The sequence below is a fragment of the Gobio gobio genome, assembly GCF_949357685.1.
Source record: "Gobio gobio genome assembly, chromosome: 20".
NCBI classification, from domain to species: domain Eukaryota; kingdom Metazoa; phylum Chordata; class Actinopteri; order Cypriniformes; family Gobionidae; genus Gobio; species Gobio gobio.
Window position 1 is genome coordinate 36,719,536 of NC_137113.1, and position 24,930 is coordinate 36,744,465.

A 24,930-nucleotide genomic window follows, 5' to 3' on the forward strand; every position below is an offset into this window, starting at 1 on the left:
ACCCACCAACTCGTGCCACTAACATGACAGCTAAGAGCAACATAGAAGCGACACTAAACCGTGTCGAATTTCTAAGCAGTAAACATCCCACATAAGCTTTTCGTATTCGGATTTCTAAGCATTCGGATTTCAATATTATGAATGCATGGATGAACTTTATTTTTAATGAATATCCAGCTCACGTGGGGAAGACATTGCATGTTCATTTAACCGCGGAGTCGCTTGTAAATAAGAGACTGGATTTGCAGACAGGATGAGATTACATGAATGGATGAAGCAACACACTAATGTGAGTAAAAAATGTTTTTTTATATATGATAGTATTGCATTGTTACAGATCGTTTGATATCTATGGATTGGATTATGTGCACATGTCTTACAGAACATACCGTAGCACATTGTCACAGGCTGGAGAATACTTAATTTGTGGTGTTCTTGGTTCATTATTGTCTTGATGTGCGCCCGCGCGCGCGCGCGTGTGTGTGTGTGTGTGTGTGTGTGTGTGTGTGTGTGTGTACGGTTCGCGGTTATATTCATCGATTGGGCGGGCCAAATAACGTTGATAAAAAATATCAATCCAATCAATCGCGGGGGGATGAGAGATGAATCATTGTGTTTGTTTGATAAAGACATTTTGCGACCCCTGGCTGTGGGCTGGGCGATTCATACTGGTTGCCATTTGCCACACGCTTTCACTGACAGGGGGAGCAGGAGCTCATTAAATATGCAAACCTTATCCAATCCTAGCCATGGGCATTTACTTCCAAGTCTTCAGTGCGGCACGCCCATCAAAACCGACAGTGTCTTGAGAGAGGCTCAAAACCAGGTCAGAAAATAGCCTATTACTTATTCGTTATGATGTTTTTAAATGTAAAAACCACGCGAACGCAATAAGTTGACCTCAGACAACAGTATAAAAAAATTAAAAAAGCCAGTTCATGACCCCTTTAATATGCATGTTAAACATCCTAAATAATATGCAAGTTTAGAATTAGTGCATCCCAAATCAAGTGCACTGTAGGGATGTGACGGTGAGGACATTTTTGACGGTGCGCACACACTGTGAACGACAGCTCGTCTGTAAATGCACGCTCTGTGAGGCCATGAATGAATGACAGTTCGTCCGTAAATGCGCGCTCTGTGCGGCCGTGCACATTTTAGTTTCGGTTTTGAATTAGCGCCAATTCCGTGGCGGGTTTCTTGAATTGTGGGTTCATTAGCCTATTATTTTTAATGAAGAACACAACAACAAAACAAATGACAAACTCCCTTAAATATGCGCTTTTACGTTTCGCTTTGAAACCAAATCTTCCGCGATCATCTCAGTCAGCTCCTCACTCTCGTGATGAATGAAATCTGATGAATGACTCCTGCCGCTACCGAGACTCACGGTCGGATCATCATTATTTGTATTGTCTGTTCTCTAACTGAACTTAATTATTTTATACAGGGCTCCAGACTAACTTTTTTCACTAGGAGCACAGTGGCCCCCAACTGAACATTTTAGGGGCACAACCAGAAAATTTAGGGGCGCACACCGTAAATCAACATGCTAACCAAATCTACTAATTTCCACTGTATTACTAATAGGGATGGGTATCGTTAAGGTTTTAAGTTTTAACGGTATTACTACTCTTACCGATACTGCTTATCGATCCGGTACTTTATCGGTATTCTTATCAGTTATTTTTATTATACTGTATATATTTTTTTTATGAAAAAAAAAAACATAATTAACATGGCTTTATAATCTGAAAAGTAAAATATCTATAGCAAAAGAAACAGCAATGTTTGAACAAAAATATTAAACATCTATTTGTAAATGGACCAGTGTGCAGGCATTCGGAAGGTCTGCTAACATTAAAACTACTCAGAAAGAACAAATCTACAAAGAAATCTAATAAAGTAATGAAATGTAAAATAACACTGCATAGTTTTCACTGTATAAATTGATAGATTAATGCTGATAACAGCTTAAGTTATTAATTCAAGAGATGTGAATATTTTCTATTTGCCTTTTGTTTGTTTTGAATTAATGGCTCAATCGACAGCAGGTTTATTAGACGCTGCCCCTTTAAGACCGACTGCAGAGCTAATAACATCATATTCTCCTATTTCTCCAAACTATTTACGCCCATTTAAGATATAAACGGTTAAAGTAACTACTCTCCAATCTGGTCATTTTGACACAGGCTATTTGTTGTTTATTTGATGGTTTAGACGCGAACACGAAGCCTAAAATATAAAGTGTCACAGTGCCACGGTGGGCAAGTGATGTAACCGGTGTTGAGTCTGAACACCGGTAACACCGGCAACACCGACTATCGTAGCAAGCCTAGTGCACTGACCATAGCATGCCAAAGGAATCTGGATGGTTTAATTTCTCTGGTGGTTTTTCCAGCTCTTCGTATGTGCATGTTTTTTCTGTAACAGAGGAGGAGAGGAGGCAATTCACATTCTTCTGAAGTTTTTTTAAGCAGAGATCAACAATAAGGCCTACTTCAAGGCCAGTCAAGTTCCTCCAAACTCACTCATCCATGTCTTTATGGACCTTGCTTTGTGCACTGGTGCGCAGTCGTGTTGGAACAGGAAGGGGCCATCCCCAAACTGTTCCCACAAAGTTAGGAGCATGAAATTGTCCAAAATGTCTTGGTATGCTTGGTAAGCATTAAGAGTTCCTTTCACTGGAACTAAGGGGCCAAGCTCAAACCTTGAAAAACAACCCCACACCATAATCCCCCCTCCACCAAACTTGGCACACTTGGCACAATGCAGTCAGGCAAGTACCGTTCTCCTGGCAACCGCCAAACTCAGACTCGTCCATTGGATTGCCAGTCAGAGAAGCGTGATTCATCACTCCAGAGAACACGTCTCTACTGCTCTAGAATCCAAGGGCAGCATGCTTTACACCACTGCATCCGACGCTTCGCATTCCACTTGGTGATGTAAGGCTTGGATGCAGCTGCTCAGCCATGGGAACCCATTTCATGAAGCTCTCTACACACTGTTCTTGAGCTAATCTGAAGGCCACACGAAGTTTGGAGGTCTGCAGAAAGTTGGCGACTTCTTCACACAGTTGAGTTGCCGTTTTTCCCAATTGCTTCCACTTCGTTATAATACCACTAACAGTTGACTGTGGAATATTTAGTAGTGACGAAATTTCATGAATTGACTTATTGCACAGGTGGCAACCTATCACGGTACAGCGCTTGAATTCACTGAGCTCCTGAGAGCGACACATTCTTTCAAAAAAAATTGTAGAAGCGTCTGCATGCCTAGGTGCTTGATTTCATACACCTTTGACCATGGAAGTGACGGAACACCTGAATTCAATGATTTGAAGGGGTGTCCCAATATATATATATATATATATATATATATATATATATATATATATATATATATATATATATATATATATATATATATATATATATATATATATATATATATATATATATATATATATATACATTCATACATACATATACTTTTTTTTCTCTGTTATTGAAAGATGGATTTTGTTGATACTGATTTAATTGATTGGTAACCGCCTTTTAGCGTCTTATTATTCTAATTTAATTTATTGATATATTTAAAAATTTGACATGAAAGATGTCACATGCATTCATTTAATAAGGTTAGGAATAAAAACCTTTAGTAAAGGTAAAAATGCTCCGGAAATAAGTTTAAGGGAGCAGATATCACGAATAAGCTGATTTAAATAAACTGACAAAACACTTATGAGAATATAGCCTCAGAATAAATTATGTTTATTACGTGAACAACTGATTTACTTCCGAATGAATGCTTACATGCAGTGAAGTGCATACTTTTAGTGTGTAGTACAAGTATGTGAATTGGGATAAAGCCACTGTTGGACAACACGCCTTGTATGATTATTTGCTTATAGAAGTGATTTGAGAGCATATTGAATTATTTTGCACAAAGAATCTTGAAACAGATCATTTTAATGGGAGATAATTATTAGTTGTATTTGCTAAGCTAAGGCATTTCAACAAAACATATAACAATTACATACAACTCATTCTATAGCATTATGACTAAGTTTTATACATGCAAACGTCGCTTTTGTTTGAACCATAATAGAGACTGCAGCAGGTTATCAAAGAACAAGTACAATTGATTGTGTTTTTTGTAGGTTACACTATGCAATGGGTGTCAGGTTGGGTTGAGCAGCTCACTTTGTTCACATTCTCATTTACATGAGAAAAGCCCCAAGAAAGAGAACACAGAACTAGACACAACTAACAGCCTTATATATCAGGTTGTGAGTTAGTAAGAATATGGGCTCAAAAGAAAGTCAGTTTAGAACTAGGAGTCCGAAGTTATTAACCAAAACAAGACAAAACAGCTGTTTCCCAAATTATTGTAACACACGTTTAAAAACTGTGCTCATCGTCACTTGACCTAAACTTCACTTAACCTTTTTCTGGTGTCAAAAATCTCAGAAAAGCAAAGCAACTAATGCAATTCCCAGCAGTTTTCAAAAACTTGACCATCTGTTGTGGGCAAAAACAGCTGCTAAAACGAGCTCTACAGGAATTTACACAAACACAAACAAGACCCGAGAGCAGTAGCACACAAATCATTTTAGATTCCTCCTGCGAAAACAAGTGCCTGTTAAAAATGTGATTTATCCTAATTCAAAAAGACAAGAATGTAATCAGAACATATGACTTGACTAAACATTTGAGGAACTAGTATTAACTTGTAGAGAAGGCCTGCCTAAAATACTGCAGTGAATACTCTAAAAAAGTAATAGCCTGGGGTCACGACAGGGAAGCTTAATGAATGTGGTCACTCATGGACTACACCCCTTGTAGTAAGGCCTTTAAAAAAAAAAAAAATAATAAATAAAAAATTATATATATATATATATTGTTTGAATTATTTACATTTTAAGTTATTTCTTTTAAGTAAATTATGATACATTTAAAATAAATGGTAGCGTTTTGTATATTTGTAATTTGTATGTGTGTGTGTGTGTGTGTGTGTGTGTGTGTGTGTGTGTGTGTGTGTGTGTGTGTGTGTGTGTGTGTGTGTGTGTGTGTGTGTGTGTGTGTGTGTGTGTGTGTGTGTGTGTGTGTGTACATGTTTTTCTAGCCTGGTGGGGACTTCAACCTGACTGTAGACAGACTCATGGGGACTCGTGTCACCGTGGGGACCTAAATTGAGGTCCCCACGGGCACAAAAGCTTATAAATCATTCAAAATGAGTTTTTATGAAAATGTAAAAATGCAGAATGTCTCCTGTGAGGGTTAGGTTTAGGGGCAGGGGCAGTGTAAGGGGATAGAAAATACGGTTTGTACAGTATAAAAACCATTACGCCTATGGTGAGTCCCCAGAAGGATAACGCACCAGACATGTGTGTGTGTGTGTGTGTGTGTGTGTGTGTGTGTGTGTGTGTGTGTGTGTGTGTGTGTGTGTGTGTGTGTGTGTGTGTGTGTGTGTGTGTGTGGACCTGTGACCAGTGACCCTGGACCACAAAACCAGTCATAAGTCACACGGTATATTTGTGGCAATAGACAACAATACATTGTATGGGTCAAAATTATAAATTTTTCTTTTATGCCAAAAATCATTAGGATATTAAATAAAGATCATGATCCATGAAGATATTTTGTAAATGTCCTACTGTAAATTTATCAAAAATGTATTATTAGTAGTATGCATTGCTAAGGACTTCATTTGGACAACTTTAAAAGTGATTTTTTTCATTATTTAGATTTTTTGGCACCCTCAGATTCCAGATTTTCAAATTGTTGTATCTCAGTTGTACTGTCCTATCCTAACAAACCATACATCAATGGAAAGCTTATTTATTCAGCTTTTAGATGATGTATAAATCTCAATTTCAAAAAATGTAAACTTATGACTGGTTTTGTGGTCCAGGGACACACACACACACACACACACACACACACACACACACACACACACACACATACATATACATATATATATATATATATATATATATATATATATATATATATATTTGACTAAAATACTTTTTAATAAAACTATTATGAAATTTCCTTTAAACAACTAATTTTAACTACTTTTTTATGACAATAGTGCTATTGCTATTATTGATGGAAACTATGGTTACCCTAATAAAATGTTCTCTTTACATATGGATTATCGAACTGAATTTCATAACCATGCACAGTAAAAACGTTTTGTCAAGTAAGCTAAAATGTGGTGCTTCATATGGTAACATTTGAAATATTATGACTGTATCTATCAATCTGACTTTTTAGGGTCTGATTTTAAAGGTCAATCTGATAGAAATACATTTATAGAAATATACATTTTCAGTGAGCATAACATTAACAAAAAGTGCAATGGTATTACAATAGGTTACATGTTTTTTTTTTTTATGTACCATGGTAATACCATGGTATATGATACCATGATACAACCCTTTACTGTAACTGTACTTGTGCAAATAGAACAGTCTTCTCTAATGTTAACCCGAGTGACAAAAGTATTTACATTATTATAATAGGTTACAGATAACCGACGGATGACTGTTATTAATTCCATGTTTTACAGTAACCGGGATATATGTAAACTGATGTGGATTGAGTGCCACGTCCCTTCCCCTCCCCCAGTAAATGACCCAAACACTGTAACTTTACTATACTAACTTCTCACTTCACTATACTTAACTAGTGCCTTTGTAAACGCGTCCTGTGTCTCTATTTGCCTCTGTACATTATATTTGACTGTCTTTAGCATGTTCATATTTTCAGTACAGATCTGAGGCTAACCTCTTATTATAACGCCAATGGATTCTAGTAATCTAAATAATTTGTTGGTCCTATGTTTTATTAAAAAGTACACCCTCGACTGTATTATTACCATTCATATTACAATCAGCTATTGATTGCATACTGTAGGAATCTCTACTGTAGGAGGGATGGTTGTGATTTTATGATCGCAGCGATTTTTGAAATCAGAACGCAAGGGGGGATTTCCATCACCTGACCAAATACAAGCTGCCAAATTCAAGAGAGAGAAAAATAGATAGGAAAATGTCTTGAAAGAACCTGCGAGAAATGGCAGTAACGTTACACGCAACGGGAAAACTATGGAAATATGCAGGGAAATTTCTAGAGTGTCCTAAGCCTGTGTCTATGATAGAGGGTATGTTTGCTGAAGCGAGTATGTTTACTGAAGCAAGTATGTTTACTGAAGCATAATAAGCAGGTCAACTTACTGTTCCGTCCTGGAATGAGTAGATAAAACAAAATCGAAAATTGTTGTTTGGTTAGCTTCTCTCCCTCTCTCACTCTTCAGCGATTCGCTCCGTTCGCTATTCGTTCGCAGCTGAAATGTGGAAGAATCTACAGAGAGGAGACATGGTTGAGCTGCAGCGCCATCTGCTGTTCATACAGTCGCATAAAGGCACTGATACTTGGATACATTGGATAGCTTACGTATTTCTTCTAATTTTGCACAATTGATTTTGTTGCATTACTTTTCATCCAAATGGAACAAATTGATAAATCTCTCTGATCTACTTAAGACTGATGCTTTTAGCTCTGTTTAGTAGGTGACATTGCAGGAATAGATACTGCACAACTAAAACACCACCAAGAGTGTTCCCCTTTAAGAAACAAAGCGGATGCGCTGTTCTGACGCATAAAAATAAAAATATGACCATTTGGCCTCATGTTGCAATCTTGCCTCTTGTGTTTTTGATTGCTCAGAAAGCTAAAATATATAGTTTTCACTATGCTCTTGAGGTTTTAAGCTGACAGAGCATTGCATACTTGGTAAATAAGTACACTAACTTTTGACAAAATTGTTGGTTGTGGGGAAAATGATAGGACAGTCATATATATATATATATTTTTAAAGATGGTAGGCTATTTTAAATAACAAAACTAATCAAAACAAATACATGAAAGTTGTATACAATGTTACAGATTTATATAAAAAGTAGGCTACTATAGAACAGACAGTGATGGTAACTATCACATGCCACTTTGATTGTGATATAGCCTACACGTGCTGGTGTTGGATGAATGTTAGTATCACCTATTGCCAAAAGTATTGGGATGCCCCTCCAAATCATTGAATTCCAGTGTTCCAATCACTTCCATGGCCAAAGGTGTATAAAATCGCACCTATGCATCCAGACTGCTTCTACAAACATTTTTTCGCTCTCAGGAGCTCAGTGAATTCAAGCGTGGTACCGTATTGGTTTCCACCTGTGAAATTGCCTCACTACTAAATATTCCACGGTCAACTGTTAGTGGTATTATAACAAAGTGGAAGCAATTGGGAACAACAGCAACTCAGCCACGAAGTGGTAGGTCGCGTAAAATCACAGAGCAGGGTCAGCGCATGCTGAGGCGCACAGTGCACAGAAGAGTCAATAGCTACAGACCTCCAAACTTCATGTGGCCTACAGATTAGCTCAAAAACAGTGTAGAGCTTCATGGAATGGGTTTCTATGGCCGAGCAGCTGCATCTGAGCCTTACATCACAGAGTGCAATGCAAAGCACCACTGGACTCTAGAGCAGTGGAGACGTGTTCTCTGGAGTGATGAATCACGCTTCTCTGTCTGGCAATCAGATGGACGAGTCTGAGTTTGGCAGTTGCCAGGAGAACGGTACTTGCCTGACTGCATTGTGCCAAGTGTAATGTTTGGTGGATGGGGGATTATGGTGTGGGGTTGTTTTTCAGGGGTTGGGCTTGGCCCCTTAGTTCCAGTGAAAGGAACTCTTAATGCTTCAGCATACCAAGACATTTTGGACAATTTCATGCTCCCAACTTTGTGGGAACAGTTTGGGGATGGCCTCTTCCTGTTCCAACATGACTGCACACCAGTGCACAAAGCAAGGTCCATAAAGACATGGATGAGCGAGTTTGGTGTAGAGGAACTTGACTGGCCTGCACAGAGTCCTGACCTCAACCTGATAGAACACCTTTGGGATGAATTAGAGCAGAGACTGAGAGCCAGACCTTCTTGTCCAACATCAGTGCCTGACCTCACAAATGCGCTTCTAGAAGAATGGCCAAAAATTCCCATAAACACACTCCTAAACCTTGTGGAAAGCCTTCCCAGAAGAGTTGAAGCTGTTATAGCTGCAAAGGGTGGGCCAACCCCATATTAAACCCTACAGATTAAAAATTGGGATGTCATTAAAGTGCATGTGCATGTAAAGGCAGGCGTCCCAAAACTTTTGCCAATAATAGTGAATGTCATGTAAGTAACATTGTATTTTTACAGAATATGTTCCAATGTACCCTCATTTTACCATGTCCAATGTAGTATCGTCATCACAGTAAGTCCAAAAAAAGCATAGTGCATAAAAAGTATAAAATAATGTACATAAAAAACTCTGTGTAGTCACACTTCTACAACAATAGAACCTCATTGGGTGTATTCCATTCGACAGGGTCCCTATGCACTGTTCACTGCTCCCTACTCCCTGAGCACGGTATATCAGTTGAAGTGGACTTCGCTGACAATAATCGCTCATTTGGAACGCCCTGCAACGTCATCAAAGAAAGGCAACGACGGTGCAGATTATGATCTATTTCGACCTCACTCAGACCGTCACCACGGTCTTACCTTGAATGACGCCATTCCGCCAGCTCTCCTCGAGACCTAATGTAAACAATGTCAGATGACTGACCCCTAGTGGTTGGTTCCCTATAAAACATCCGGATGAACCGAACACTTCCTCTTTGCCTTTCTCGCCTCTCTAGAGACCGGTTTGGAGGAAATCCGCGTGTATACGCTGTTATTTGGAAATCTTTACCCATTCAATCCGTCACTATAGTGCAGGCGCCTGGTGCCCCTGAGCATTGCGGTAATTTTTTTCCTTTTTCTTCTATATTTCAGGTGAGTGGTTGGTATTATTTACAAATTAACGAATTTGGTTCATGTTAACATTTGTTTTGTAGGGATTGTATTCCGACGCTTAACAAGCGTACGGATGTGGTGAGTAACTTTTTGTTCTATATTCACATCAGTTCAAAGGAGGTTTATTGTTTACCTGTTGATCAGCTGTTCGCAGCTGAGGGGACTTGGTCACCTGTCTTGGTCTGTGCGTTCCAAAAAAAAAATTTGAATCAAGGAATTTAGTTATCACACTGACTCCACTGTTCGCAGCGGCTCAGTGAAATTAAGTAGATATATATATATATGGCCACATGGTGCGCTGATAATAACCTGCTCCTCAACACCACCAAAACGAAGGAGCTCATCGTGGACTTCAGGAAGGAGTCAAGAGGCACACACGACACCATCCACATCAATGGAATGGCTGTTGAACGTGTCTCCAGTTTCAAGTTCCTGGGGATCCACATCTCGGCGGACATGTCGTGGACGACCAACACCTCCAGCCTGGTCAAGAAGGCTCACCAGCGCCTCTTCTTCCTGAGGACACTGAGGAAGAATCAGCTCTCCTCGGCTATCCTGGTGAACTTCTATCGCTGCGCAATAGAAAGCATCCTGACCAACTGTGTGGCAGTGTGGTATGGGAGCTGCTCTGTTGCGGAGCGCAAGGCACTGCAGCGGGTGGTGAAAACTGCCCAGCGCATCACAGGGACTCCACTACCTGCCATCGAACACATCCAGAGGAAACGCTGTCTGCATCGAGCTCGCAGCATCCTCAAGGACTCCTCTCACCCAGCCCACAGACTGTTTTCTCTCCTGCCCTCCGGCAGGCGTTTCAGGATCCACCGGACCAGGACCAGCAGACTAAAGAACAGTTTTTTCCCCAGAGCTGTCTCTTTATTGAACTCAAACCCCCGTTGATCCACTTCCCTCATAAACTGATAACTCTCCTACCTCACATCTTCCTTCACTTTGTTATTTGCACTACCGACTGTTTATCACAGTAACAACTGTTTACATATGCATCTTGCACTGCCATATCTTAACTGGATTATGCTCATTTGCACTGCCGACTGTATTTATAGTACCAATGTTTACATTTGCATTTTGCACTGTACTTCTAACTGTAATATGCAACCACTTTCCACTGCACTTTACACTTTTTTTTTTTCCGGATAGCTCTGTCCATAATTTATTGCACTACCCTAATCCACTGCTATTCCTCATATTAGCCTAACATATTATTGTATACCTCTATCTGTAAAATTCTGTTTATAGTAATAGCCATCTGTATATTGTATTCATAGTACATATTCACCTGTAAATTCTGTTTATAGTAATAGCCATCTGTATATTTATTCACTGTACATATTCACCTGTAAATTCAGTTCTGTTTATAGTAATAACGTCTCTCTATTTATACATATTTATACATATTCAGTACATATCCATGTCCTGCACTTACGCATCCATTGTATATCCTGCACTTGCTGCTATTGCACTTCTGGTTAGACCTAAACTGCATTTCGTTGCCTTGTACTTGTACTTGTGTAATGACAATAAAGTTGAATCTAATCTAATCTAATATATATATATATTTTTTTTGTATACACACATTTACATATCATTGGCAAACTTCTGTGCGCAGGAGTAGAGTATTCATATTTTTGTGTGTTATCCGAGCTACAACTGTACGCAGCTGTCTAACAATCATGAGTCAACCTCTGTGCCATTATTGTCGTGCTACTATGCATCCTCGGGATGGACATCGCGAGTGTCCATCATGTCTGGGTATGGCCCATTTACTGGAGGACATTGAAAAACCATGCCCGGCCGCAGCTGAGTTCTCCCAACAAGAGAGGGTGCAAAGAGCTAGCCTTTTTGAACGGTCAGCTCATGATAGAGGTGCATCAGGATCAGTGGTTGATGCATGCTCTCTTAAATGGAGAAGGGAACATTCTCCTGTTGAAGTCCATGATGGACCTAGCTGTTCTGATGGAAGAAGGTCAAGGGCTTCAGAACCTCAAGCTGACACCCAGATGCAAATTCTAGCAACTTTACGGGATTTGGCTGGGAAAATGGATAATTTTAGGCCCCACGATAGGGGGTTAGGTGGACAACAACATGCAGTTTCATCTGTTGTTTCTGAGGATGATATCCCTCCAAATCAGGGCGGAAGAGGTAACATTCCTGACACTATTTCTCTTCATGCTCATGACTCTCTTTTTGGTAGTAATGATCAGGATGTGAGTGAGGAAGATCAAGGAGATGAGTCCAGGTCTTCTGCTATTGATAGAGACAGTACACAACCTGACATTCTTAACAGAATTTTTAGCGCTGCAATAATTTTAGGTCTGGAATCCCAGGCTGAGGCATCAACGACACCAGTGGTGCAAGGAGTGTGGGCTGGGGTCTCCCAGTCTCAACCATCTGTTTCGATTCCTGTTACTGAGGACTATTCACAAATGTTAAGCAAAGCCTGGAATCATCCCAAAGCTGCACCCCAGTTCAATGCTGGTTGCAGACGCTTTGCTAATATACAATATGCTGCAGAAACAGGCATGGGCGGTATGCCAGCGGTGGAGCGTGAAATGGCATCTTTAACATCCTTGGGTCTAGACCGGGTGACTGATGACCCACGCTGTCCCCGGAAAGAGTGTGAGAAGACCGATAACCTAGTGTGTCGAACCTACAACTCAGCCACACGTGCAGCCCGATCTGGTAATGCCTTAGCCATAATTCTGGCTTCTTTACGGAAACTTATAAATCCGGAGGATCGGGACATTATGGGTTTGGTCGATGCAGCCCTGGTTACGCACGCCCAGCTCACTAGAGACATTGGGGCTTCTATGTCATCTGCAATCCTTTCTCGTAGACAGATTTGGTTAGCACAGACTTCCCTACCTGATACTATCAGGAAGGAACTGACCTACATGCCCGTCACACCAGGCCGTGTGTTTCATCCAGACTCTCAGACGACGCTTGATAAAGCTGAGCAAGCGCGGAAGAGAAGAGAATCAGTGCAACGCACGTTTGGTCCAGCTAAAGCAGCTAGACAGTCATATCGAGGCTTTCAGCCCCCTCATCATCCCCATTTTAGTCGGCCAGGACCATGGGAGTTCAACAGAAGACAAAATACCCATTCTCAGAGGTTTGATAGCAGCCAAAGTGCCAGACAAGCACCACGGCATTCACAAATGGCTCGGTCTCGTACATCAGTTAGAGATGCACCACAAAAGAAGCGAAACCCCAGGGGCTCAGGCCCCTATGGGGGAACTGCGTAGCAATCCTGGAAGAGCTGCCGGAATCTGCTCCCAGCTATGCCTGGACAGCTGGGAGAGGAAAATCTCAGATCGTTGGGTACTCGCTACGATAAAAAGCGGATACAGAATCCAGTTCCGGCAACGACCTCCTTCGTTTTCAGGGATTCACTTAACTGTGGTCAAAGACGCAGTCCAGGCAGAAATGTTATCCAAAGAAATAACAACCCTTCTTGGGAATAAGGCAATTACTCAGCTACAACCCTACGAAAAGCACACTGGGTTTTATTCGAACTATTTCCATGTGCCCAAAAAAGATGGTGGTCTCCGACCCATCTTAGACCTAAGACGTCTGAATGCATACATAAAAGTGTTGCCATTCAAGATGCTGACCACCGCCCAAATCTTGGAGGTTATAGAGCCAAACGAGTGGTTTACAACACTAGACCTCAAAGATGCATACTTTCATGTGCCCATTCATCCAGATCACAGGAAGTTCCTTCGCTTTGCTTTTCAAGGTCAAGCATATCAATTCGAGGTCCTTCCCTTTGGCCTTTCCCTCTCTCCCCGTGTATTTACCAGGGTGGTGTCAGCTGCCCTTTACCCTCTTCAGGCAGTGGGTATAAAGATCCTCCCAAATCTGGACGACTGGTTGATCTGTGCACCAAGCCGTCACCAGGTTTTAAGAGATACAGAGGCTGTTATCAACCATATACAAGAGCTTGGGTTCCGCATGAATCACGAAAAAAGCAATGTCGAACCACGGCAAGAAACCGTATTTGTAGGGTTAGTTTTGAACACCTTAACAATGACAGCATCTCTGTCCCCACAGAGGGTAGCAAGGTTATCTGCCCTGGCACAATCTTTCCGTTTAGGCAAGCGGATGGAGTTGGCACAGTTCCAAAGATTACTGGGGATGATATCGGCAGCAATAAAGGTAGTGCCTCTGGGACTGCTCAAAGCACGACCATTGCAATGGTGGATCAACAAATTTCAACTCCACCCCAAATTACACAGGCGAGTGAAGTTGAAGGTCACACAGAAATGTGTTCAGGCCCTGCGTCCATGGATAAGAAGCAGCAGGTTGGATCAAGGTGTTCCTCTGGGGAATATACCAGCGAGGAGAATGGTGGTGACAACCGATGCTTCTCTGAAAGGTTGGGGGGCTGTCTGGCAAGGAAGATCAGTCAGAGGCTCATGGATGTTCCCATGGACCATGGAACACATCAATGTGCTGGAGTTGAGAGCAATCTATCTGGCTTTGAGACACTTGATTCCGTTCCTACAGGACAGGCATGTCCTTGTAAGAACCGACAATATGTCGGCAGTTTATTACATCAATCACCAAGGAGGCACCAGGTCATTGCGCTGCCTCCAGGAAACCAGGAGACTTCTGTTTTGGGCTCACCCGAGACTTGCCTCTCTCAGGGCAATTTACATACCCGGAGAAGTGAACCGGGCAGCCGATCTCCTCTCCCGAACTGGACCTCTCCCAGGGGAATGGCGATTACACCCGGAGGTGGTGCATCTGATTTGGACCCGGTTTGGAAGAGCCCACACCGACCTGTTTACATCTGCCGAGACAACCCATTGCAAGATGTGGTTCTCTCTGAGCGGCCAAGGTGGGCCTTTGGGACTGGATGCACTGTCTCACGAGTGGCCGGGAGGTTTATTATACGCTTTTCCTCCCCTACCCTTGATTCCTCATGTGCTCAAACGGGTGGATCTGGGACGTTGCAGGGTCTTACTGATCGCCCCGAAATGGCCAAAGAGACATTGGTTCCCACTTCTCCTACGTCTGGTACAGGGCCATCCGTGGCCACTACCAATCAGAACAGACCTTCTCTCTCAAGTGGAGGGACAGATCTGGCACCCGAACCCAAACGCGTTACAACTCTGGGTTTGGCCCCTACTGAGCCCCTCTCTTGTCAGCTAGAGGAGGCAGTAAGGAAAACCATAAACAATGCTAAAGCGCCTTCCACTTGGGATAACTACTCAAGCAAGTGGCGTGTGTTCTCTAACTGGTGTCAGGACAAAAACTTAGACCCCATGAATTGTGGTCTTGATTCTATTTTATGCTTCCTTCAGTCACTTTTAGACTCAGGAAGAAAAGTCAACACAGTAAGAGTTTATGTGGCGGCTATTTCTCATTTCCACAGTATTGTGGAAGGCTTATCAGTTGGTAAACACATGTTGGTTACTCAATTTCTCAAAGGTGCACGTCGCCTCTTTCCAGAAAAAAGGCTGAGATCACCATCCTGGGATCTTCCCATGGTTCTACAGTCATTGACTAGAGCCCCTTTTGAACCATTGGCTCAAGCGGATCTTAAGTCACTGACGTGGAAAACAGTTTTTCTTCTTGCTATCTGTTCAGCAAAGAGAGTAGGTGAGTTACATTCTTTAGCAGTAAGTGAAGACTGTCTGAGATGGAAAGCAAACCATTCAGGGGTCTCTCTTTGGCCGAACCCGGCTTTCCTGCCTAAAGTTCTTAATACTTGCACGATCAATCAAGTAATCGAACTTGCAGCGTTTCAACCTGATCCTGATCTCTCTTGTACAGAACTTGATCTTGCTACCTTATGTCCAGTTCGAGCACTTCGCACATACATTGAACGGACACAGATATTACGACATTTACACACTCAGTTGTTTTTGTGTTTCGATAAGAAAAGTATCGGAAAACCAGCCTCGAAACAGCGCCTATCACATTGGATAGTAGACACTATTGCACACACACACTCCAGTCAAAGCTTACCAGTCCCAGGGAACCTGGTAGCTCATTCTACCAGGAGTCTGGCCACATCCTGGGCAGCGCTGAAGGGGGTGGCACTATCGGACATATGTGCAGCGGCATCATGGAGCTCACCTTGTACCTTTGCCCAGTATTACAGGGTCAATGTGGCGGACCCAGTTACGCTTGGGTCCACAATTCTGCTCTTGGCCGCTAAGCAGGGATGTGAAGAAGGAGAGGCTGACATTCCCTCGTGACCTTGATGGCACTAGTCATCCAAGGTAAGACCGTGGTGACGGTCTGAGTGAGGTCGAAATAGATCGTAAGTTATGACTATAACTATGGATCTATGAGACCGAATGATGACCGTCACCATTTCTTGTCACTCGGGATGAACTGAGGCGTTCCAGGCAAGAGGAAGTGTTCGGTTCATCCGGATGTTTTATAGGGAACCAACCACTAGGGGTCAGTCATCTGACATTGTTTACATTAGGTCTCGAGGAGAGCTGGCGGAATGGCATCATTCAAGGTAAGACCGTGGTGACGGTCATCATTCGGTCTCATAGATCCATAGTTATAGTCATAACTTACGATATAGCCTAACATAAATTAATATTGTAATTTACTTTACTTTCAAATTGAAAACCATGTAATAAGCATACATTTACAAAACACACAGTATAGGCTTTCTAAAACATATAATCAAAACATTGTCCATTAGTTTTATTAGTTTACTTATAACCTGTATTGACTATGAACAGATTTGAAGCTGCACCTCTCATTCAATTTGAAAATACTTTGATTTGGTTAACTATGTAGGCTATTCTTAATGGTCTTTGTAGCGTCTCATCTCGTACGCTTTCTTTCCCAAGTGCAGCTGCACAGTAAACATTCCTGAGGTAAATAAAGTAAAATATAAAACATGACAGCCCTCAGGTGCTTCTCAACACTTTTAATTTGTTTACATATTCATAAAATATAATATACGAATGTAACAGTTATTGCCATAACCATTCATAAATACTCTAGTTTGTATAATAACTATGAATATACAAATGGATATGTAAACTCCTTAATCGCAGAGCTGTTTAAAAACTCTTCCAACCAACGGCTCTGCACCATCATTAGTTCAGACAGGTGATGCACGCGACGCGCAAAGACATTTGGGTGATTTTCTCTCTACACTTCCTGTGAAGTGATGTATCGATGTTCCCTTCTTCCCTGCGCCGTTCGCAGTGCCCTTCGGACTGAACATGTTCGCTCCCTTTGGATTGGAATCTCACTTAAGATGGCGGAATACCCTCTGAAGTCCACTTCGCAGTCCACTTATGGTCGAATGGAACGCACCCAGTGACTCGCTCTTGATGACGTACTGACGTCGTACATATTACACGCATGCGCAGGCGTCGTACAGCAGTACATAAGCTACCACTTTTGTTTGTTTATATCAGTATATTATTTAGGGCCACATATGTTGTGTAAACGGGAAGCTTCCAGGAGTGGAGAGCGACAAAGTTTTTCGCTTTGAATTAGTTGCGTTAGTATTTTTGTATCATTCTTGTATTTTTGTATTTTGTGTCATTCTTCTGACTGCATTTTCACGAAAATAATCCGTGAAACTGTCCTTTATAGGAAATCGTGATACTGAAAGAAGAGTCTATTGCCACTTTACTCTTTGTTACAAAGTTTCAAGGGCAAGTTCTACCTCTTACGCACTCCATGACTGTTGAACTCTTTAAACCTACATGGGAACATATTGATTTTAACTTAAACCCTTTAATTTGAACACACAGGCAGTATCTTGTGGACCCTTTAGACATGCTGAAGTCATTCAAGCTTCTCTTCAACTGTAACCGGGTGTTATCACGCTCCTGCTCTGGATATGTGTCTCGAATGAGGTCTGTCTTCTTTTAAATAATGTAACACCTATTTACAATGCTATTTGTTGGAGTACTGGAGTTAATGGAATACATTAAACATTATTACATTATTTTTAATCGAAGATTGTTTGAATGAATCTCACAAACTTGTCAAGAACATGTCCAGGTCATATTTCACATCAAAAGTAAAATAAAGTAATAATAACTTATATTTTCCATAAAGAAAATGAAGATTATTTATAAGAATCGAATAATTTGTATAAAAAAAAAAAAAAAAAATATATATATATATATATATATATATATATATATATATATATATATATATATATATATATATTATTAAGAAAATATTTCTTTCTGTGTTGATTTTTTGGATGAATTACCTAATTAAATAAAAAAAATTATGAAACGTTGTTTGGCTTTATTTCATGTGCTGTTTTTGGTATTAATTATACTGTTATAATTCCCAGCATGGATTTTGGAGAAATATTGCTCAAGCAATTCTTAATTTAAAATAAAATATTCACGTTTAGGTCCCTTATGAGATTAAAAGAGGATGACGAGGCATGTCGAGAAGCACTGAAGTCTGGGAACTTTCTACTGTATCATAAGCTTGCTCCTCTACTGCAGAAGACCAACAGCGGCCTTTACAAACTGGCATGTCTAAATACCTCAGGTCTCAATACAGCACCACTTGAACTCTTCCATATCATGAATTAAAAGATTTTGGATAATTTTGTATGTTTGTATGCCAATTCCTCTAGATTTGGAACACATACTGGAGAAGGTTGGAAAGGACAAACACTTTGTTAACGAATCTTTTCTTCTGGGATGCACTGACAAGGGTGAACCGCAATTCTCACTAGAATTAGGTCAGTTCACACAGCCTTTACTATACAATACTATGAAAATATTTTACAGCTGAACACATTCGTTGACTTACAGTACATTGCTTTGGTTTTGCTAGCTCCATACCCTACTGTTTGAGATACAGGAACACTATAGGAATGGGAATGTGAGTGGTGTTTGATTGTTCATGGAATTTCCATGACATCTACTTCTTTCCATTATTTTCCATATTTCCAGACCTGGAAAACAACATTGCATTTCCAGGTTTTCTGTGACCATGCAAAACCTATACTGTACACTTTATATTATTGCATACACTATACAGTGGCAAAAAAAAAAGTATGTGAACTGCTTGCAGAATCTGTGAAAATGGGAAAAAATGTAACTAAATAAAAGGGATCATACAAAATGCTTGTTATTTTTTATTTAGTACGGTCCTGAATAAGATATTTTTAATAACTTATTGAATTTGAAGATCAGATAAATTGTACTTAATTTGTCTTCTGGGAAACATGCAAGTATTTTCTGTTGCTTCTGAAGGTCAGTACTAAATGAAAAAATATATATATTTAAACAAAATAAGAAAAATTTGGACATCTTCATCCTGTTCAAATGTTTTCACCCCCCTCAATTGTCCTCAGTGTGAAAAGATGGATTTAAAAATCATACAGTCCCTGCTGGAGAGGGTTCAAATATGAAAAAGACGCTGGAAAACTGAAGAATGTGCAGGACCTGGAGGATTTTTTTCTGAAGAACATTCAAACTTTCAACATTGGGCACTTTAACTGCTCAAGACAAACAAGGGACTCATGAACAACCATCACAAAACAAAAAAACAGCCGTGGGTCATCCATGGAACGACACAGCACTGAGAATCAATAAACTTTTGATCGGGGTCATTTTAATAAATTCAGCAATTTTTTTGTCTTGTGGACTATATGTAAACATTTTTTATGTAAACTATCTTATTCAGGACAGTACTAAATAAAAAATAACATGCATTTTGTATGATTCCTCTTATATAGTTAAAATTATTCCCATTTTCACAGATCCTGCAAGCGGTTTACATACTTTTTCTTGCCACTGTATATATATATATATATAATTTCTTCTCACTGTAGGTGATTTAGATCGCAGTGCACTGGAGCAGGAGTGTAGAGGTTTGTTTGTGGACCTCAGGAAAGCTTTCTTCATGATGACTGGACCAGAGTCTGCTCTAGTGGCCAAAGTATGTACTTTAAGTTTCTAAATGATCAATAATGCTACTGCATTGTAACCGCCTGTTCAAGGTTCAAGGAATCATCCAAGGAACTTGATCCCACTCCCTCTTTGTCACCATTACTACTTTAGGCAATAGTTGTTGTTAAACTAGATATTTACATTTACTATAAGCGGTAACGTGAATGGTGTTTGCTTGTACAAATCTTACTGCCATGATGCTGGAAGTTAACTTCACAGTCCATATGAACTCTAATATGGCGTGATGTAGCCATCATACCTTTCATCATACCATAGCCATCGTACCATTTGTATGTCGACCATCTCTAAGACGTTATTCGCATACATACAATTTAATTTGTTGTTTGTTTTAGGGACAGGCTCTCCTTCGATGGCATCTGACCAATGGATTTTGTAGTGCTACGGGGCAGCCGACTGTCAGGAACCAGTCAGGAAGTTTCAGAGTTTGCCACAGCAGTGGCGTCACCTACTACCCCAAAGTAAGCAGGTGTTTCATGATGATAGTAAGGAGCGTCAGATTTTCTGTTTTATTTCATTTGTTTGACTGATGCTGTGTTATATTGATGTGCTGTACTCTAGAGTACAAAAGTATATTTTAATTTTGCTGGGTAGCTATTTAGTCATTGTTTTAGGCTATTGTGTGTAATGTAATTGTATGGGCACTTATTACAACCCAATCAATTCCTTGTTAATACAATTTCTCGATGATTATTCTTGTTTCAGAGTACAATGAATTGCAAATGCTGTTTCATGTTGTCTTTAAATTACGGTTCACACTGAAAACATTAACCCTTAAAAGCATGAATGTTTCGGTAATAATTATTACATAATCGGGTCTTTAGCTTTTGGTAGCTTGGAAGGGTTCAGTTTGAGCAGATGTTTTATACCATCATCACTGTCCTCACCAGAGCTCATTTTCCAGTACATTCAGCATCTGGCTCATATTCGCCATCTCAAACATATTCATAAAACTATCTTCAAAATCAATATTTTGAGCGCTGACAGCTTCTTCACCAGATCCATCAAGTGACAGTGACATTAATATTTGATTGCCTTCAGTAAATCACTGAGCCATTTCAAGTTTTGCTGATGATATTTCCTATTTTGTTTTCTGCCTGCGGTAACTATGAGTGAAACTTCACTTCGTCATTGTGTATCAGACATTGCCACCTTGTGAAATAAAGGTGAATGGCACTTATTCAGACATCAAAGATTCAATTATTGCTGTGCAGAAAAATATATTTGCTCTGTTGCACACCTATAACATTTTTGAATGGGAAAACATGCATTCTTTTATAATCTTATTTATCCAGATAATGCATAGTAGGCTATTATTGCATTTGTCTATTTCAAAGATGTCAGAGAGGAGGCAAATGGCAAATTAATATTTCATAAAAATTTTGAATATTTAGTTTTTTCTTTCCTTTTATTTCCTTTTCTTTCCTTTTTCTATAAATATAGTCTATGCTTCAGCTTTCATTTTATATTCTTACATTTGATCAATTAAACTAGAATAAGACACTACTCTGTGCTCAAAGTGGTGCTCGGAGCTCCAGTGGTCTTAAACAAGGATGATGGTGAACAATTCCAGGATATGCTTTTTTTTCATTGGTTGTTGCGTTAAATCTTACCCAGCTACAACAGTGCTATTTTCTGATTGGCTCTTCTGTAGCCTCTTTCTTTTTTTTGATTGGCTGAACTCCAGGGGAGACGCACTTGATTCCTGCCCGGTTCCATAGAGAGAGCGGCGCTGCGGCATATTAAATGTACGATAAATAGTTTTTCTGCGTGAGAAATACAATGTGTGGCGGGAGTGCGTGACAAAAGACCGAAATGAGTAGCCTAGAAATCTAGATGCACCCTAGCGGCAGAAAATTTATTTTGCCGCGAGTGTAGACTAGCAACTCTCGGTAGACCTTAGAGCTGGAAAAACGAAACTCTGGTCAGGCCAATCACAGCATGTGTAGAGTCAGTGGGCGGGCTTAACATAATGACGGCACGTCACGGCAGAGTTGCGGAGGTTCTGCGTGCTACTCGTAAACAAAGAAGCTGGGGAAGAGCGCTCTTTTGAATCGGCTTTGGCAGCGACTCTGAAAGACTTGGAGTTAAGCTTTTCTTTGAGATGTCTTGGAGTTAAGCTTTTCTAGTTGGAAAATGAGCCTATTTTCAAAAAAAGTGGAGTGTTCCTTTAAGGGTTAACATTATTTGGGTTGACCTAGAGTTGACCTATTTGTCGTTGACTTGCAGATGGCACCTGTAGTGATCGTGCTGGTGTCTGATGGGAGCAGGTGTTTGCTGGCGCGGCAGGCCATGTTTCCTCCAGGCATGTACAGCGCACTCTCTGGCTTTTGTGACATGGGTGAGTCACACTTTATGAAAAGCTGCTGTCCACACCATATCAGTCTGTGTGGTTACTTAGCCATTTTGTTATTTTACCAGCTCTATTTAATCAAATCATTTTGCAGGAGAGTCAGTGGAGGAAGCCCTGCACAGAGAGGTGGCAGAAGAGGTGGGTCTGGAGGTGGAGAACCTACAGTACTCTGGATCACAGCACTGGCCATTCCCACAAAGCTCCTTTATGTTAGCCTGCCACGCAACGGTTAGCCCAGACAAAACGCAGGTGAGACTTGGATGATGCCTTTAACAACTTATTGCTACAAACTCCTCTGAAACACAGGTTGAAGATCCAAATGCAGCTTTAATAAGGTAAATCCACAATAATATTTCAAATAACAGACAGAAGGTCAAAACCACAGGGCAAACAATCCAGGTAGCAACAGAGTCCAAGACAGAGGCAAACAGAAAATCGAGACCATAATACAGGAACCAGGATAAATCGCTCAGAATTGCAGTGTAACACAAACAAGACATTGCAAAGAAAGGTGAAAACACAGGGCGTATATAGGCAGGGCTTAACAAGCTAGGGTAAAGGGTTATGGGAATTGAAGTTCATGTTGAGATAGCCCAGGAGGAGTACCCTCTGGTGGAGATTATGGGCACTCCAGCTGGCAGATGTGACACTTATTGTAGTGACAACTGGTTAAACACATAAATTCTATTAAAGGTCCCATGGCATGGATTTTTTATTTTATTTTATAATGTATTCTGAGGTGTACTTATATTGTTAGTATGATTTTTACATCATAAAATGTCATAATTTAGAAATAAAAGGCATTTTTTCTATACGGATGTTTGCCCTCTGGCTGAATGCCCTGTTTCAAAGGGCGTGTCTGCTGTGAGACTTCAGTAAAAACGCCCACCAGTGGCGGCTGGTCAATAGAGGGCGCTAGGGCGCCGCCCTCATCAAAATTCCAGAAATATACATGTATACAAAATTGATATAAAAGTGAAATAAAAAAAAAATAGTTTACTCATACGATGTGCTGGCTGTTAGTAAGAGCCTCAGCATTTAATAAAAACTGGCTTTGATGGGTTAACTATTTTATATGTTCTTCAATATGTGTCATGCGGTTTCATGCGCGAGGGACGCCGGACAAATGGATGTCTATCTGAGTCTAAAAATATACGGGCAGCATGTGACCTGAAGCTGGTCTCTAATTGGTTCTTAAAGATCCTCCTCCGGACGCAGGTCGTTGCGTCCCTGGTGAATCAGAATTGGATGCGTGTTATTTTATCTAATCTGATTGGTTCTCGTCACCTGTCATTCAACTTTACACTCTTGGCCACTAAAGCGAAAGTGTGCGGGCGACACAGTCACTCCGACTCCGCCAAAACCTTATTAGGATGATCAGTTTCATAGAGATGGCAGCAGTTAAACCAAATTCTTTCACAAGGCGTTCGTTGGAAGAAAAAAAAAATGTTTCACCCTGCGGGTGCTTAATTGTACAGAAAATGACAATGCAAAAGAAAAAAATCTAATCAAAAGTTCTTTATGCTATAAGTGAAATTAGGTAAACATTTTCTTTAAACTGAAAATAAATCATATTCCACCAGGGTTAATATTTGCCTTCAATCATATCTCACACAGTCTCTAGTTTGAGTCTGATTTTACATTCAGTTATGTTCCCATTTTAATACATTTGGTCAAATGTGTATACAGTATTTCTCTGTCAAGAACTTTGTGTGAATGAGAGTTGGTTCAGTTATTAAAATGTGAATGAAGTGGATAAATACTATTTTGGGACCCTGGAAAAGAATCAGGCATATCAAAATAAATGTTAATGCATTTAATTTAAAACAGCACAGTAAAGGCTTTGCTGTTTTTATAACCTTTACCTACTTTAACTGTGTTCATGGATAGGTGAACGTAGACACGGCAGAACTTGAGGATGCTCGCTGGTTCACATTTGAAGAAATAACAGAAGCACTACAGAAACCTCCACTCAACCCTAAAAGAGAGCCACCTGCGTTCTGGGTCCCACCTTCTTATGCCATAGCCAATAAGCTCATTCAGGAATGGGCCAATCAGCAACAGCTATCAAGAAAATGACTTGGACTAGTAACCATGGAACTATGTGCATTGGGTTACCACTGATATAGGAACTGATATAGGAAGAGTGTATTTGCTGTGATAACCACAAGACACTGAGGTGGACTACTTGTGAAGGGATCTTCAGTAATATTCAAAGAAGGACTTGTATTATATTTGGTCTGGAGATGGAAATTGATTAATTTAGAATAACTACAGAATGAAAATATAATTATCATTGTATAATGATTTCATTACATGAAATATATTTGTAAATGTTGATGGATTGCATCTGAATTAAGAAAACGGCACATCTACCTCAAATAGTACTAATCAGTTATACACTGTAACTGTTTTTGCAGAAAACACTTGTGTTTTTAAAATTACTATTATGAATTGTATTACAATAAAGAGAATACAAAGAAATAGTGACATACTCAATTTCTAACATTTCACTATATATGACCCTAACAAGAGGCGATGAAGGGTTAGTGTGACTTCACGCAAAAACATTTGGGCATATTTACACCAAAAGAAAATATTCATCTCAAATTTTCAGTGAAAAAAAGATAGATTGACAGTTTTCCCCCTCCTGTAGCCTAATTTTCAAAATTAAGCAAAACAAAAAAATCGATTCAAATGCTCCGATATT

At 40.1% G+C, this 24,930-nt stretch overlaps 2 protein-coding genes across 7 annotated transcripts in view; one reads left to right on the plus strand and one right to left on the minus strand.

Annotated features, from left to right (window-relative positions):
• Positions 1–7,416, minus strand: part of p4ha1a (prolyl 4-hydroxylase, alpha polypeptide I a) — a 36,001-nt gene extending 28,585 nt beyond the window's left edge. For both annotated transcript variants that reach the window (XM_079801275.1, XM_079801274.1), the window contains exon 1: positions 7,250–7,416. The gene's annotated coding sequence lies outside the window, so the exon portion shown is untranslated. The remainder of the gene's footprint in view (positions 1–7,249) is intronic.
• nudt13 (nudix (nucleoside diphosphate linked moiety X)-type motif 13) lies at positions 1–24,697 on the plus strand. Of its 5 annotated transcripts, none has more exons than XM_079801279.1 (10): positions 17,250–17,415; positions 17,511–17,572; positions 17,672–17,776; positions 18,295–18,437; positions 18,526–18,633; positions 19,732–19,838; positions 20,203–20,328; positions 22,097–22,208; positions 22,315–22,469; positions 24,111–24,697. In XM_079801279.1, the coding sequence occupies exons 3-10, from the start codon at positions 17,697–17,699 to the stop codon at positions 24,297–24,299; spliced, it is 1,020 nt and encodes a 339-aa protein (XP_079657405.1). In that variant the 5' UTR covers positions 17,250–17,415; positions 17,511–17,572; positions 17,672–17,696; the 3' UTR covers positions 24,300–24,697. The 5 variants fall into 5 exon arrangements, with proteins under 5 accessions (XP_079657402.1, XP_079657405.1, XP_079657403.1 ...); XM_079801277.1 differs by having other exon boundaries at positions 17,250–17,410; XM_079801278.1 differs by having other exon boundaries at positions 17,278–17,415; positions 17,511–17,576; positions 17,676–17,776.
• The last annotated feature ends 233 nt before the right edge of the window (positions 24,698–24,930 follow it).